The sequence below is a fragment of the Carcharodon carcharias genome, chromosome 6, assembly GCF_017639515.1.
Source record: "Carcharodon carcharias isolate sCarCar2 chromosome 6, sCarCar2.pri, whole genome shotgun sequence".
NCBI lineage: Eukaryota > Metazoa > Chordata > Chondrichthyes > Lamniformes > Lamnidae > Carcharodon > Carcharodon carcharias.
This window is the reverse complement of record NC_054472.1, coordinates 14,785,505-14,801,924: the sequence shown is the minus strand read 5'-3', so window position 1 is coordinate 14,801,924 and position 16,420 is coordinate 14,785,505. Positions and strand designations below refer to the sequence as shown.

Sequence of the window (16,420 nt, the reverse complement as noted above, 5' to 3'; positions counted from 1 at the left end):
GGGGGGGGGGGGTGGGGGGGGGGGGGGTGCGGAGAGAGAGCGAGAGAGAGAGAAGTGGAGGGGGGGTGTGGTTGTAGGGACAAACAAGCAGTGATAGAAGCAGATCATCAAAAGATGTCAACAACAATAGAACACATAGGTGTTAAAGTTGGTGATATTATCTAAACAAATGTGCTAATTAAGAATGGATGGTAGGGCACTCAAGGTACAGCTCTAGTGGGGGTGGGGCGAGCATAAAAGATTTTAAGATATTTAAAAATAATGGAAATAGGTGGGAAAAGAAAAATCTATATAATTTATTGGGAAAAAAAAGGAAGGGGGAAACAGAAAGGGGGTGGGGATGGGGGAGGGAGCTCACGACCTAAAGTTGTTGAATTCAATATTCAGTCCGGAAGGCTGTAAAGTGCCTAGTCGGAAGATGAGGTGTTGTTCCTCCAGTTTGCGTTGGGCTTCACTGGAACAATGCAGCAAGCCAAGGACAGACATGTGGGCAAGAGAGCAGGGTGGAGTGTTAAAATGGCAAGCGACAGGGAGGTTTGGGTCATTCTTGCGGACAGACTGCAAGTGTTCTGCAAAGCGGTTGCCCAGTTTACGTTTGGTCTCTCCAATGAAAAGAGACTGGCAACTAACATAAAAGGGTATCCCAAAGTCTTCCAGAGGCATATAAATGGTAAAAAGTTGGTAAAACAAGGAGCAGGGCTGACTAGGGACCAAAAAGGAGATTTACACATCGAGGCAGAGGGCATAGCTGAGGTATTAAATCAAAACTTTTTACCTGTCGTTACCAAGGAAGGAGATGTTACCCAGGCCATGGTAAAAAAAAAAGTCAATTCAGACACCAGAAGTGGTTCAAATTGAAAAGGAGTAGTTATTGGATAGGTTATTTGTACTTAAAGTTAATAAGACACCGGGACCAGATGAAATGCACCCTACGATACTGAGGGAAGTTAGAGTGGAAATTGCAGAGGCATTGACCATCATTTTTAAGTCTCCCTTAGACTCAGGGATGTCCTGGAGGGCTGGAGAATTGCAAATGTTACTTCCTTGTACAAATATGGTTGTAAGGATAAACCAACAACTACAGCCAGTCAGCTTAACTTCGGTGGTGGGTAAATGTCTAGAAACAATAACTCGGGACAAAATTAATAGTCACGTGAACAAATGCAGGTTGATTAAGGGAAGCCAGTGTGGATTTCTTAAGGGAAAATCATGTTCAACTGATTTGCTGGAGTTTTTTGAAGAGGTAACAGAGAGGGCAACACTGTTGATGCGGTGTATATGGACTTCCAAAAGGCATCTGGTACAATGGACTTGTGAACAAAATTATAGTTCATGGAATAAAAGGGACAGTAGTAACATGGAACTAGCTGAGCAACAGGAAACAAAGAGTCATGATGAATAGATGTTTTTCAGAAATGAAAGGGCACAGATTTAAAATAGTTAGTGAAAGAAGCAAAAATGATATGAGGAAAAACTTTTTTATGCAGCTAGTGGTTAGGGTTTAGAATGCACTGCCTGAGAGTGTGGCAGAGGCTGGTTTAATTGAAACATTCAAAAGGGAATTAGACTGTTATCTGAAAAGGAATCATGTGCAGGGTCATGAAGAGAAGGTGGGGGGAATGGTTCTAGGTGAGTTGCTGATTCAGAGAGCTGGTGCAGACACAGTGGGCCGAATAGCCTCCTCTTCTGCACCATAACAACTCTGTGGTTCAGTGAGGATTGAAACATGACCCATAGTCTGGAACTCACTTTGCTTCATCTCTTTTAAGACTCTCCTTAAAACTCAACTCATTGATCAAGCTCTTATTTAGCCTCCCTAATAACTCCTTCTTTAGAACAGCACACGTTCAGCTCCTCTATGTGGCAGCTGTAACTCAGTCGGTAGCACTTGTTACAGATAGGAAGGGGTTTAATTTAGAACAGCCCTGATTTCTCCTCTCGGACAACCCGTCCGTAAACAGAAAGGCGTTCTTGATTTAAGTCCACAGCAAACTCGAGGTAAGATAAAATAAGAGGGTTGGTTTATTTTACGCACACACAAAAGGCGGGAAAGGGGTTTTGCAACATCCGCCCCTTTTTGCATTCACACAATAAAAGAGGGATGAGGGAAAGAAAGGGGTACAGGGCAAGACCACGATAAAAATAAGAGTTATGGTTTCACGTGAGTCCAGGGTCCAGCATCAAAAGTCCAATGGCATACACCTTCAGAGATTAGCAGGCTGAGACTGTTGCAGGGTGATCCAACTTTCCAGAAGCAAGGATTTCCATCTTCCATGATGGAAGAAGCCGCATAGAGATGAATGAGCCTGAGAGGCACAGATACAGGAGTTCCAATATTCCAGTAGGACACGGTGTAGATGAGAGTCAGGCAATTTATCTGGACAGATCTTATTTTGCTGCTAGATGGTAAAATGGTAGACTGCCTAAGTTCAGTTCCACACGGCAATATTACAGCTTCTAGCAGCTTGGGGAAGGTCATGTGACATGCCTCCCACTTCTTCTCCTGGGTGTTGGACAAAGGATGTATATTCCCAGGTCTGAAATCTTGAGGTGTTAACAAAGGAGTCTGGGTCCCTTTTGTCCTTGCTGATGGCTGGAACTCTTCCTTAGAAATGTAAAGGGTGTTGATGCATTTCTTTGGAATTTGCAGTCACAGAGGCATTAGCACCTCTTTAAAGGTAATAGGGTCCCTGCTGATTTCTGCAGGTTAGAAATTCCTCTGGTATGAGTCATGGCTAGTCAGGGAAAAGCCTTTGTCCATTTAAAAAAAACATAAAATAATAGTTTAATAGAGTAGCCAGGTTGATGTAGTTATATGTATTTTCCTTCCTGTCTTCTGGCTGGGACACACAATTATCCCTGAGCCATGAGGTTCTGGGTTCAAGTCCCAGTCCCAATTGAGCATAAAAATTGAGGCTGACACTCTAGTGGAGCGCTTTGCTGCTCTAGGTGCTGTCTCTTGGGGTGAGACATTAAACTGATGCCCTGTCTGCCCTTCTAGGTGGATATACAAGATCTTGTGGCACCACTTTGAAGAAGAGTAAGGGAGTTATCCCTCTTGCCTGGCCAATATTTATTCCTCAGTCATCACAAGACCAAATTAGCTGGCTGTTATCACGCTGCTGTTTGTGGCAGTTTGCTGGTTGCTATGTTTCTTATGTTGCAAAAGTGACTACACTTCAAAAAGTACTTCACTGGCTGTAAGTGCTTTGAGACGTCCTGTGGTCATAAAAGGTACTCATAAACACAAGCGTTTTTTTAATGCCTCTGCTTAACATCGTGTGCTACACAAATACAAGTTGACAGTGATAATGCTGGTGTCGTCATTGGTCAGGGCACAGTGCTCTTCAGATGAAGAGCCTCAGGACAAGGATTTCATGCATCTTGCTTTTAAAAGAATGGTGATTCCAGATTCTAAACATGGTGAACTGAAGAGAGTGCCCTACACTGCGCCTTAAATGGCAGGTCAATTGGTTGAGTCCAATGACCACAGCTGCAACATCCTAATGGATGACTTCACAGAACTGCAGTCTACCCTGGAGCATATGACAATCCCAAGGTCATCTACAGAATTGTTTCCCAGGACCAAAGACTATCATGGCAGTCTGAGGTTCAGCCATCAACAGCTTGCGTTTATATAATGCCCTTAATGTAGTAAAACATCCCGAAGCACATAACAACACGTATCAAACAAAATTTGACACAGGAGATGTTAGGACGGGTGACTAAAAGCTTGGTCAAAGGAGTAGGTTTTAAGGACCATCTTAATGAGGGAGAGATGGAGAGGCAAGGAGGTTCAGGGAGGAATTCTAGATCTTAAGGCCCAGGCAGATGAAAGGACGGTCGTCAATGCTGTAATGATGAAAATCAGGGATGAGCAAGAGGCCAGAGTTGGAGGAATCTCAGCAGGTTGTCGAGCTGAAGGAGGGTACAGAAATAGGGAGGGGCGAGGCCATAGGGGTATTGATGCAGAATGCAGCCATTGGGGTGAAAGATTGGAGACAGTTGTCTCTGGCAGCCTCTGACCACCTGGGGTTGGGATACAGATATTGAGCTCAGTGGTACCATTAGGTCTGCTTTCCCATCAGCTGAGATGCTGATGATGTTGTTTCTCAGCGTAACAGGATGACCGTCTCCTGGTGGCGGCCCAGATCATGTGACAAAAAGGAGGCAAGATCAGGTTGCTCAATCAAGAGATGACTCATCTTAGGGATGAAATACCATGGTGTGAAAGCCACCCAGTCCCAAGAGGCTGATATTATAGCCAACCACCTCATACCATCTTGGCTGCTTGGATGGTAATGTGAAGGAATAAACATCGGGCTGATTCTATAGCGGGCCACCAATCCACTTCACCAGAGTAACAGCAAATAACTAAGTTAAATGTGACTCCTATTGTTTTGCCAAGATTTAGATCTGGTTTTCATTTGGTGTTTAGATTGGGAGTTACTGAAGGTGATGGATGTATGGAGAGACAGGGATTTCTAAAGGAATAATTCTGAAGGGAAGATGGAGAGAAATTTTAATTTGTTGACAACTGAAAAGAAAGGTTCCTCTATGAGAATTGTACAATTGTTTCTAATAGTCATAGAGTCATAGAGGTCTACAGCACAGAAAAAGGCCCTTTGGCCCATTAAGTCTGCGCCAGTCAAACAAGTACTTAACTATTCTAATCCCACTTTCCAGTACTAGGCCCACAGCTTTTAAATGCAATGAGGGTTTCTGTCTCTACCATCCTGTCAGGCAGTGTGTTCCAGATTCCCACCACCCTCTGGGTGAAAAGATTCTTCCTCACATCCCCTCTAAACCTCCTGCCCCTCACCTTAAATCTATGCCCCCTGGTTATTGATCCCTCCACCAAGGGGAGAAGTTCCTTCCTGTCTACCCTATCTGTGCCCCTCATAATTTTATACACCTCACTCATATCCCCTCTCAATCTCCTCTGCTCCAGGGAAAATAACCCCAGTCTATTTAATCTCTCCTCATAACTAAAACTCTCCAGCCCAGGCAACATCCTGTTGGGTTGGATGGGAAGGCGAAAAGGCCAAGGTGCCTTTGCATTTTTTCGGAAATCTCATCCACGGGTGGGATGAAGTTTCCAACAGCAAATAAAAATAAAATTAAAATGTATAAATTTCACTTATAGCATGTCCCTACTCATGTGAGAGTCACATGAGGGGACATGTTTTGTAACATTTTTAAAATCTTTATTTTTGATGTTTTAAACTGCTCATCTCCCCGAGGCAGCTCTGTGCCTCGGGGAGATTTCCAGCGCACATCCACGCGCGTGGCCCACCAGCGTGACATAGCGGTCCGGCCCTGATCACGGCCTGTGGTCAGCTTCCAGGCCGCCCCCACCAAGCCTGTTGGACAAGGGAAGGGAAAAATCCTGCCCTTGGAGTTGGGGGGTAATATGTTAGCATGGATGAAGGGTTGGTTAACAGACAGGAAGCATTGAGCAGGGATAAATAAATTTTTAAGTTGGCAGGCTATAACTACTGGGGTGTCACGAGGATCAATACTGACGCCTCAGCAATTTATAACCTACATTAATGACTTAGACAAAAAGGCCAAGTGGAATGTATCCAAATTTGCTGATGATACAAAGTTAGGTGGAGATATAAGCTGGGCTCTGCTGCTTGTAGCTACTCCTACCAGGAGACCTGCTGTCATGGTATGTCACGCTTGTCTGTCTCGCACCATCCTCAAACATTCACTGTAGCTCGTCTGGAGCTGCTCTGTGGAGTTTGTCATCCAACTACGCCTAGGTCAACTCCTTTTTCTGCTGCCCTCCACTTTGCCGTATGGAAGAGGTCTCTGTAGCTTTCCAGCTCTGATCGAATGGCTGAAATACTGACATTTTCTTTCCTGGATTTTCTTTCACTTTTTAGAGTTCTTTTTGCTCTTGCAATTTCAAGTACATCTTCCTTTAGTCTTATGGTATGTTGAATTTTTAGCATACATCTTATCATCCACATTTTAAAGTGCTCTGTTATCTTTCACAGACCTTTATTTATTGCCCAGGTTTCTGAGAATGCAGCAACTTGTGGGTTTTTCCCTTGTTACAAGCTTGAGTTTTCTTGTTGTTAACACATCCTTCACCCTCACAAAATTACTTCTGGCCATCTCTATCCTTCATTTTGCTCCCTAAATGTATTTATTATCTCACATTTCTTCATATAAATTTACATCTGCCTCCTGTTTTTATAGCCCATTAGCTTACCTATGTCCTTTTACAGTCTTGGCTGTTTGCCAAACACTGAATTTTTATGTTGTTGGCAAATTTAGATATTGGGCTTCTTGTGTCCAAGCTTAAATCGCCTGTGAGTACCCAAACAAAAATTAGGCTGAAATCTTTTAAAAAGCAGATGGGATGGGAAGAATCAACTCCACATGCATTGTACTGAGAGCAATCTGGACATCGGACAGAGCTAACAAAACAATACCTACACGCACACCCATTAAAGCACAATTGCATTGCAAAAACCTGAAGGCAATTTGGCAATAATGGTTTCATGAAAAGCGTTCCCACAATAAAATTCTAACGGGTTCAAATAGCACTCCACGCTATTGGTTTTGCCCTTACTAAAGAAAGAAAGGCCGGGATTTTCCAACACCCGTGGTGGTGGGACCTGCCGTGGGAGATCCAGCAGCCTAACCAAAAGCCCATTGGCTTTTGGCAAGGCTGGAAAATCCCACCCTAAGACTGGCATTTCTAGATTGTTTTTCATGACCAGCAGGCATCCCAAAGCACTTTATAGCCAATGAAGTGCTTATTGACATGTAGTCACTGTTGTCATGTAGGAAACTCAGTATTCATTTTTGCACAGCAAGCTCCCGCAAACAGCAATATGATAATGACCAGATAATCTGTTTTAGTGATGTTGATTAAGGGATGAATGTTGGCCAAGACTTCAGGAATGACTCTCCTTCTCTTCAAAATAGTGCCATACAATCTTTTATGTCCACCTGAGGCGTAGACAGGGCCGTTGGTTTAGAAGACCACACCTAAGACAGTGCAGCACCCGCTCAGTACTGCACTGGAGTGTCAATATGGATGTTGTGCCCAGGTTCTCGAGTGGGACTTAAACTCCCTCAGAGGTTCAAGGGATATGGGAGTTGAGATATGGGTGGCAAAGTGGAGTTGAAGCCAAAGATCAGCCATTTTGGCAGTGAATGGCGGAGCAGATTCAACAGGCCATATGGTCTACTCTTATGTTCTTACGAACCCACAACCTTATAAACATTGGACAGTAGAATTTCATTCAATCACATTCTGCCCAAACATTGAATGGCAGAGTTTCAACTCACAAAGAATTTGTTTTTCTTTATAATCTGATGGATTCAGTCCCCTATCTGTTATTTCAATTTAATGAGCTCCACAAATCCACAATGTAGTAATGCACTGACTTCCAACAACACTGCTGGATTTTGCCTGTACTTTTGCAAGTAATGTAGCTGGGTGTGAAATAACCAGGAAGAATAAAAAATTGTTTTTCCACTGGTAAACTATCCTGGTAAAATGTGGCCTTCACTTGCGTTGCCATGGCCTCCAGGGCTATGGGCCCAGCGCTGGAAAATGGGATTAGTGTAGCCAGGTCTTTGTTGACTGGCGCAGACACAATGGGCCAAATGGCCTCTTTCTGTGCTGCAGACGTCTATGAGTCTATCCTGGGCTACTAAAGTTAAAAAATACTCATTTTATTTTGGTTGCGTACGTACCAAGTTTGTAGTTACGGTGCATGACCCACCTATGACTGGCAGCTACAGAGAATGGTTTGCAGCATCCATTGACATGAACCCCACCCCTGCACACGAGAGGAAGCTCTGCCTGTGGGTGCTTGCACCAAGTTCCATTCCTGGACACTCAATCTAAGATATCTTCAGAGCACATGCAGGCTCTGCCACTTTGTCAGAACACTTCTGAAAAATTGAGTTTAAGTTTCTGCATTGCCCAGGAGGTCCAATGAACTCCCAGAGCACTATGTAAACTCAACTTGACATAGTATTGCAGCTGCACTCCATAAAATGTCAAGCCCAAGGGGTCTAACATTACAACATCCTGAAATCAGATCAGGTCCCAATTCTGGAGTGATATTGTCACAGCACCAAAAAGCTGACAATATAAATGCAGCCTAAACTGTCATAGTTATGATATGACACTTATTCAATCTATCTTACCTGTGGGAATATTTATTGTACCGTGCTGCAGATAGTGACATACCTTCTATTTATCAGTCAGAAATGTATTTATGCTGGCTGCTGAGTGCTATGTTAAAAAGAAAAATTTAATTGGATATGAGAGAGAAATAACAAGTACAGCATTCTTGTTAGCCATCAGTTGCAACTAGTTTCCCTGTTTGTCCTTCTTCATCAGAAACCAGATCAAAAACCAAACTGAAAGATGGATCTGTTGAACAGAAGACATTTACTCCATCGAGAGTGGCACAATGCATTAATTCAGCAGTGGTTTTATTAAAACTGTGGCTTTAAACTTGTCTCCAGCAGGGAGGTGATGTGGTATCTCTGCTCTGCTTGGTTTTGCTTCTCAGCTTCCAGAATATATGTGTTAGATTTAAAGCACTGTGATACTGGAACTGAAGTTAAATCGATAGAGGAAGGGAAAGTATGTTGGACGACTTAAAATACACCCAATCAATTCTAAATACAGTGATTTACAAAATGATCAGCTGGACACAGTTTCTTCCAAATACTCTCTTTAATTGGCTAAATGAAGCAGGTTCACTTCTTGATAAATCCATGCTTTATTGGAGAAGATTATTCAAATGCCAATAAACCAATACGGACGTACAAAAAAGGAGCAGAAGTAGGCCATTCGGCCCCTCGAGCCTGCTCTGCCATTCAATAAGATCATGGCTGATCTGTTTGTGTTTTGAAATCCACATTCCCAAACAAAGGGTATACGAAAAGCACTTCCAACCCATTTGCGAAAGTGCTATGAATCACTATAAAGCGCCACATCCAGTTTTCATCCAAGGTGAGAACACATCTGTGCCAAAGAGTTTTGTCAATGTATGCATTCGCCTGCATAATCTGACCACAACTGATCATTCTGCACTGTACAATACATAATACTCCTCGACCTTCTTGACTCTATTTAAAGAAAAGACTGACAATGGATGTAACAGAAAGTCTCTTATTTTTGTAAAAGATAGAAAGTCTTAAACCAGTTTATATTTATTTTAAAAGGCTTTTAGGACAATTACCTGGTTTTAAAGGTACCACTGCAAACTTTACGCCAACAGATGGAGGAAGAAACCAGAAAATGAAAAGATTGAGAAATATATTATAGCAGTATGCATAATACATTTCACTCCATTTGTAGGTTTCAGAGATTGCTATAATTGAGCTACTAAGAAAAATTCAGATTAGGTTTGTCAATGCTGTGTGTGCATCCATTTAGAGGAAGAGTACGGTAATATAATTCCAATAAGGTACTTACTTCTGAGTATTGTGTCCAGATCAGGCTTATAAGATAATATTAGATATTTGAATCATCTGCTGAGGATTATTTTTGCTACTTTTGTTTCATTTTGTTTTTGAAAGAAGAATGTCTCTTTTCCATTATTCCATTTAAGCAGAAAGCATGAGATTTGTTACTGACAGCTATGATGAACAATACACATCCTAAAGTCAGCATGTCTGCCAGACTCCTCAAGCAACTAAAGTGTAAAACTGTGACAAATTTCACAGGGCACAATGACTGTTCTTTAAAAGGGAAGGTGTCTCGCAAGCGTTGCTCTAAAATGATGATTGGCATCATTTGATTATTAATGCCTGTGCCATTTTTTTCTTTTGCTTACCAAAACAAACACAAATATTTGAAAATAAATCATCTCTTAAAAAAAAACAATGTGCATGGTAGGTTCCTAATCTGTACATTTGTATTAAACATCACATAACCTGTCATGGTTCAGCACAGTTTGCTTTAGAAGCCGTAAGCCTTTTTAATCCAATGATTGCACTTTTTATCAATTTGAGGTGGGCATTTTGGCAAAATAATTAAGGGATTTGGCCTGGAAATAAAGGAGAACTAAAGTAAGCTCTGTGATTAAGGTCATTTGAAAAGGCGTGTGAAGTTAAATGCAGCTATCTAAAGGGTGCCCACTTTCATCATCTCAATCGCAAGTTTTTTTTAAAAAAGATAATTCATTTAAGGAGGCTCGAAGGCACGATCAAGTGTTCCAGTGGCCAACCTAAGGAAGCCTTTCCTCCAGGTTTCCATGTAGAATGCCCGGATACATCCCGAGTCCCAAAGGATTTGCTCTCATTTTGCGAGTCTCAGAATGGGAACTTGTTCTGACACGTGAAGTTGGAATGTAAGGTTTAGACACCGGAATGTGAGGTTTAGATCAAGAACAAAACTACTGTCAGTCACTGTGAGGTTAATCAAGACTGAAGCCTCACCTCTTGCTTGATCATAGGTTTGGAGCAGGAGTTTTTGTTGGTGAGCTGCAAGGGTGCCATCGTGTCTGTCATGTCTAATTTCTTTTTCTGCTGAATTATGATATACTGAAAGGTTTCTGGTGCTGATGTTAAAAGCAGGATTTTCAATGCCTTCTGCTGCGGATCTGTTGTCTTTTACTGCATCCGTCAAACAAAAACCCAAGAAGGTCAGGGTAGCACATTACGCAAAAGTACATTACAATGACAACCAAGAAAAATTTCTCCCCGTAATTCCTTTAACATTCCCTTATCAAATATGCAGACAAACACATCATCCTCAAATGTCACCAAAACACAATTAGGTTAAAATTAAATCTGAAGCTTAAAAAAATAAATGATTAAAATAATTACAAATTGCGCCCTGACATGCAAAAGCAAAATTTAGCCTACAGCCATTTGTCTGTAATTAGTTAATTAATCCTTACACAAATTATGAGCAATAACTCATCAAGCAAGGCTCACCCATCAGAAATTCAGCCGACTTTGATTTCTTCTGCTTAGTTTGCTTCCGAGCCTTCTGCTGGAACTTCTTGAGGGAAATTGTTAAATGAATAAATTAGCTCCAGAATGAAGATCATCATTTATGATCCACAACTAACGTCATATTTTAAACACAGGACAACAAGGAAATGTCATTTAATTTACATCCCTGCTGAAGGGTCAAACACTAATTGAACAACAGAAGTGGAAAATTTATTTCAAAAATAGCCCCAAAAATAAAATCCTTAAAATTGAATACATAATGAAGGTCATTGGATTTCTACAATCTGTATTTTTTTTTGATTTATACAAATATATAATGGCTTAACATTTAAAGTGTTCCAACTGTGTTCAGGATTTTAAATTGCATGTTCCAACTGACTTGCTCAAAGGTTTTCTGGTAGTTTTTTTTTGGATTCATTTCTCGATGGCCACAATTTGTAATTAATGAACCTTTAATCTGGTCATTGGTCATTAAAGGCCACTTTCCATTATAATACTTCTGAAAGCCTTCTCAACATTCACCTTTCCCTTCAGCAGGCACTGCAGATTTATTTGTATGGCTGTTACTTTCAGGCTTGCATTGGAACACCAATTACAAAAATATTTCTGACTCTGTGTAATTCTTCATGTCCAAAGCATCACCAAGCTTCTGGCCAATCAATAGTATCAGTTCCTGAACTCAGAAGACACACTCAACACACAGATTATTGCCTGGAACACAAACTGTGAACCATAAAGTGCTCTGCTTCTGTACCAACTCCCACAAGCTAGTGTTGAATGCTGGAACATTATCGCTTGAGGTCTTTTAATGAATTCTACGTGGGTTTTTCATTTTTCTCCCTGATATTTTGTTTGGGGAAGCAATTTATAAACCGCTATTTAGAGAAGATTCCTGAAAACTCCATAAGTGGCACGCAGAAGTACTTACTGATAGGTCACGATGACAATCTTTCAGTTCCCTCCTATGCACTGGAACATATTAGACAATTCTCCAATGTGGTAGTTGCAGAAAGTATCTTAATATGGATGTGCGTGCTTCATACATGCGTTCCCCTAACATTATACCATTTAATATCCATTATTATCATTTCTAAAATAGTCAAATAGAAATACTCTTTGATGGCAAATAACAAAACGCACCTAATAAAACCCAGTCAGAAAGTTGCTCATTTGATCACACTTTGTCAGGTCAGGTTTCCAAGCACATGGACGCCATTAAATGCACTTCTTCATCCAGTTTCTCTTTTGTTCTCTTCAGAGTACCGTCTCTCTCAGTTGAGAACAGACATGAGCCTCATCAGCTTTTATCTCCATTCTACTACTGCCAGACCCGCCAATTCTTAAAATATGCTTTGAGTCAGACATATTCTTTAATCTTAGATAAAAAGCGAACAGGCATGAAAGCTGGCAAGCAAAAATCAACACAGAAATGCACTGAAGTTCTGAGAGAGAGCAAGATGGCTTAATGTTCTAGGTACGATTCTTATTTCTGAGCAGATAGCCTGTTCCGCATGCTTTTCAAAATGTTTGGTTCAGAACATATTTATCATTGTACTGTATCCAACTGTTCTCTGAACCATAAGCAATGCATATATCAGAGGACATGGCACAGAGAACAGCTTAAGGTAAAAGGATTAAGGTAAAAATAAAATCCTCTTAGTAAGAATATCCCACTGTATGTCCAACTTATGTTTACCCAGTTGCTTAAAACTGCACAATCTATAAGGAATAAATTGGTGCCTCATCAAATAATGCTTCATGGAAATACATGTTCCATTGACAGAATTCTGTTGCAATATGGAAATCATAAAACACTTTCACCAACTCTCACAATGCTCCATTGAGACACTCACTGCCCTCTGGAAAACAATTCATTCATCGTGTAACGCGCTTTGATAGGGATTGAGGTTGTATAGTACCACTTATCTATCTGTATATATATATAGTATATACATACACATATTTATATATAGATACATGTATATATATATATATATAAATATTATATATATATGTATATAATTACTTTATTTGCTTCATGGATAAAATGCTTGGATTTTAAAATTAATTTTTAAAGAATTATTATTGTTCAGAAGCTCCTCCAACAGATATCATTAGTACTTTTTGTCTAATGGTCATCAAAAATAAACATATGCCATACATCTCATTTATTTAAATGGAAACTTGAATTTTGATCATCAAGAACCTACTGGTTGCTAATTTGGATTCACATTACACTAATCTCTACTTTCCTATTATGCCTGGGATGATTTCATTGAGATATGTATTTATAAACAGAGCAAAACCACAGGCAGAAAGCTAGAATCCAAGAACCTTGCACCAAAGCAGCCAATAAAACTAGTGATAAAACTTCAACTTGCGCCAGATAAAGAGAAATATTTGCTTTGAAGTTCAATGGCTTTAGCGATAGAGTCCCTTTTAAACACAAATGTTGTGTCTTGTGGTAACTTTAGTCACAGTGTGGCATACCTTCCCACTATTTAGAAATGAAATATGGTGAGAGGGAAATGCTTGCTTTTGTAACAAAAATTCATTTATAACCAGTGACAAGTAAAATCTACGAAGTTTTTAAAAGAATGTGATTGTTGTCAAAAGGAATTTGGACACAACAATGGCACGTTCAGTTCTGGTTCCACTCAAAGCCATAGCTGAGGGCTTTGGGAAAGCTACTGCAAGGCTGGTGGGCACAGACCAGCAAGGCAAGGAATTTTGCATACTGTACGGATCATCGCTCAGTTCAGGGCAGTCACATTGAATCTGCGATCAACCAATTGTGCTTCATGAAACCGTCAGCCCTAATTTATGTCTAACTGTTTTCTTCTGCCTTGCTGTAAACAAGCTCTGCTCTGAGCTGTCTGCACTGCCCTTATCTGCTTACAAAGATCACACGGACAGACCCGATCAACAGCTTAGGAGCAAAACATAAAGTTACTGTTTCCCGACAGCAGTCCATGTGCAAACTGTAAGTCAAAGAGAAGAGTAACTTTGCAGCGGCATAAAAATTAATTCGTTTGAACCATCCATACCTTGGTTTCCTACCCAAGCTGACAGGCTTTACCTCAGTAACATGGAATTAAATTAAGTTGCTTTAACTGTTCCTGCAAAGAAAATTCCTACACTAACAGGCAAAACAATGGGAATGACTTTCGTCGCTGCTTTCGAGCATGAGTGGGAGAGGTGGCAGGCCAAAGATCCTCTTCCATCCTGATTTGAAAACATGTTTTCCACCTAGTGGAGCTGAGCATTCAGTGACCTAACCAGCAGCCCTTAAAGCAACTGCTGGAGGCTCCACTGGAAACATGGCTGTTAAGTTTTTCCAATAGTTGTTTCTCCTGGCCCATCGAAGACCTTGGCGCATGCTGCCAGTCCCTCCATGCCCCCTTCCCCCACCCCCCGCCCCCCCTCCCCCAGATTGCTTCACCCTTTAAGCATCTACTTCTATCTCAGTACCACGGCAGGATGGCCAGATTCCTCCCAACCATCAGAGAGCGACCTGCAAGCGCTCATTCTGTACCAGTCAGCCCATCAAATTCAAATCTGACGTCACTGTAAAAATGGTTCAGGCCTCTCACTGGTGGCATTAGCAGCTGTGGCAGATGCTCCACCTACCCAATTCACACAAAACTCAAAAATTGACCCCCCCCCCCCCCCGCCACATTTCCACTAAAATCCCTTTGAAACTTGGTCTATCTGACTAAATGTGAATCTTGGCTCATTAAACAGGAGACCTACCTCAGTAAATCTGAGGCCTACCTTACAAATTGCCTTATCAGATCAATTCTGAATCTTATCTCGCTAAATGTGGGGCTTACCTCAATAAACCTCTGAGTCCTACCTCACTAAATCTGAGGCCTACTTGCTAACCATTAGGCCTATCTCACTGACTTTTGCAGAAGAAAAGTGATACAGGGGCCAACGAAGAGATGGAATTGTCTGATTTTCCATCAGGATAGAGAAAGGTGCTTGTCATGTTGGGTTTCTAATTGAAGCTAAGGCACTGAAACAGGAGAATAATTAGCTAACGTGCTATTTTATACGGCAGTTGTTCAATGTTAAAAGCATCACAATTAGTTGCATTTCCTTTGCACTTTGATACCCAGTAGCAATGCTATAATAACATACTTAATATATAAAGCATAGTGCTTGGGAAGTGTTGCTGTCCTCAGCAATAGCAAAGTCCATGGGCCATTTCCAATAGCCTCTTCAGTTTGTCTATAAAAATCGACCCAGGTTAGGTATCAGGATTCTTGCTCTGGTGTACTTTCGTTTCAGGGTGCTGGTTGTGGCTGGGAGCTATGCTAAGACAATTAAAAACTTGACAGCATCTTTAGTGACAGTTACAGTGATATCGTTCCATTTTGCGAGTCACAACTAGCACCAATCTGCTCTTAACCCCTTTTAAAGCATCCCAATGCAAAACGAACATGGCATTAATTTAGACGGTACACTCCACTTTCATTGTAGCACAGTCCTCAGCAGTCAAGCATCGTGCATGTTACAATGGAGTGCAAGCTACACCGAGTAATCCAGAATGGAATGTGAAGGAATTAAAAGTTGAGGTTCCATGGCTTTATAACAAGTCGGTGTTATCGGCTAAATGCCTGGTAAAGAGGGTGGAGTTTAGTTACCGCAGAAGCTCAAAACTGCAACTCCAGCAATACTGTACACAAAGTGCATGTTTAACTCTACTTGGCCACAAAATAAATGAATCAGGCCCTCAGGCTCAAAGCACAAGCAAGTGCTGAAAAAACATTGAGAGTGCTGGACTAAGTTGAAGAGTTTTTTTTTTCAATGCATATATCAATGAATCACAAAACTATTGCTAAGGTAATGTCTTCTCAACCTGCTAATGCATAGAAATCCTCCACTGACACACCCCTCTGAGAGCATACATTGTGGACTTTGTTAACATTTCAGCACCCGCTGTATTGGAACTAACTCTTTGAACTAACCTTTTAATGGCAAAACGAATTAGTCGCTGCATTTATACTTTCGATAATAGAGATCATTTTGTGCCTGTTTTAAGGACATTGGTGCAAAATCAGTAATTCCACTATGGCTGTGAGTTCTAGAGCTACCAGTTCACTAAACCTGAAACAAAAGGCTGCGGTAGTGGTGCAGCTGCATTTGAAGCCTCCAGGGAAGTTTAAAGGTTGAGCTGTGTAAAGTTAAGTGGCTACGTCGGAGGTGGGAGGAAATTCTTTCAGCCTCTCCAAAGGCTGAATGGGGGAACCTAGTAGCAGGCTGACACAAACACAAGTGAAGGCAAACTCGAGGTAAAAGGTAAGAAACAACGGGTGGGCAAGTGGCCAATTTTCTCAGCTACCAGTCTCCCGTGCGATGGCTAGCTAAGTGGACTTGGTGCTGCATAGGGTGGGTACAATGAGCATTGGCACACAATCCCCACAAGATGACAAGCAGTTGGGATGGGGGGGTGCTGGGGATGTGG

At 41.3% G+C, this 16,420-nt stretch overlaps 1 protein-coding gene across 1 annotated transcript in view; it reads right to left on the bottom strand.

Moving 5' to 3' along the window:
• The window catches only part of ofcc1 (orofacial cleft 1 candidate 1), a 333,910-nt gene that overhangs the window by 285,227 nt on the left and 32,263 nt on the right, over positions 1-16,420 (bottom strand). The window contains exons 3-4 of the mRNA XM_041190069.1: positions 10,930-10,996; positions 10,429-10,605 (exon numbers count right to left, since the gene is read on the bottom strand). Of these exons, the coding sequence (XP_041046003.1) occupies positions 10,429-10,605; positions 10,930-10,996 (244 nt within the window). The remainder of the gene's footprint in view (positions 1-10,428; positions 10,606-10,929; positions 10,997-16,420) is intronic.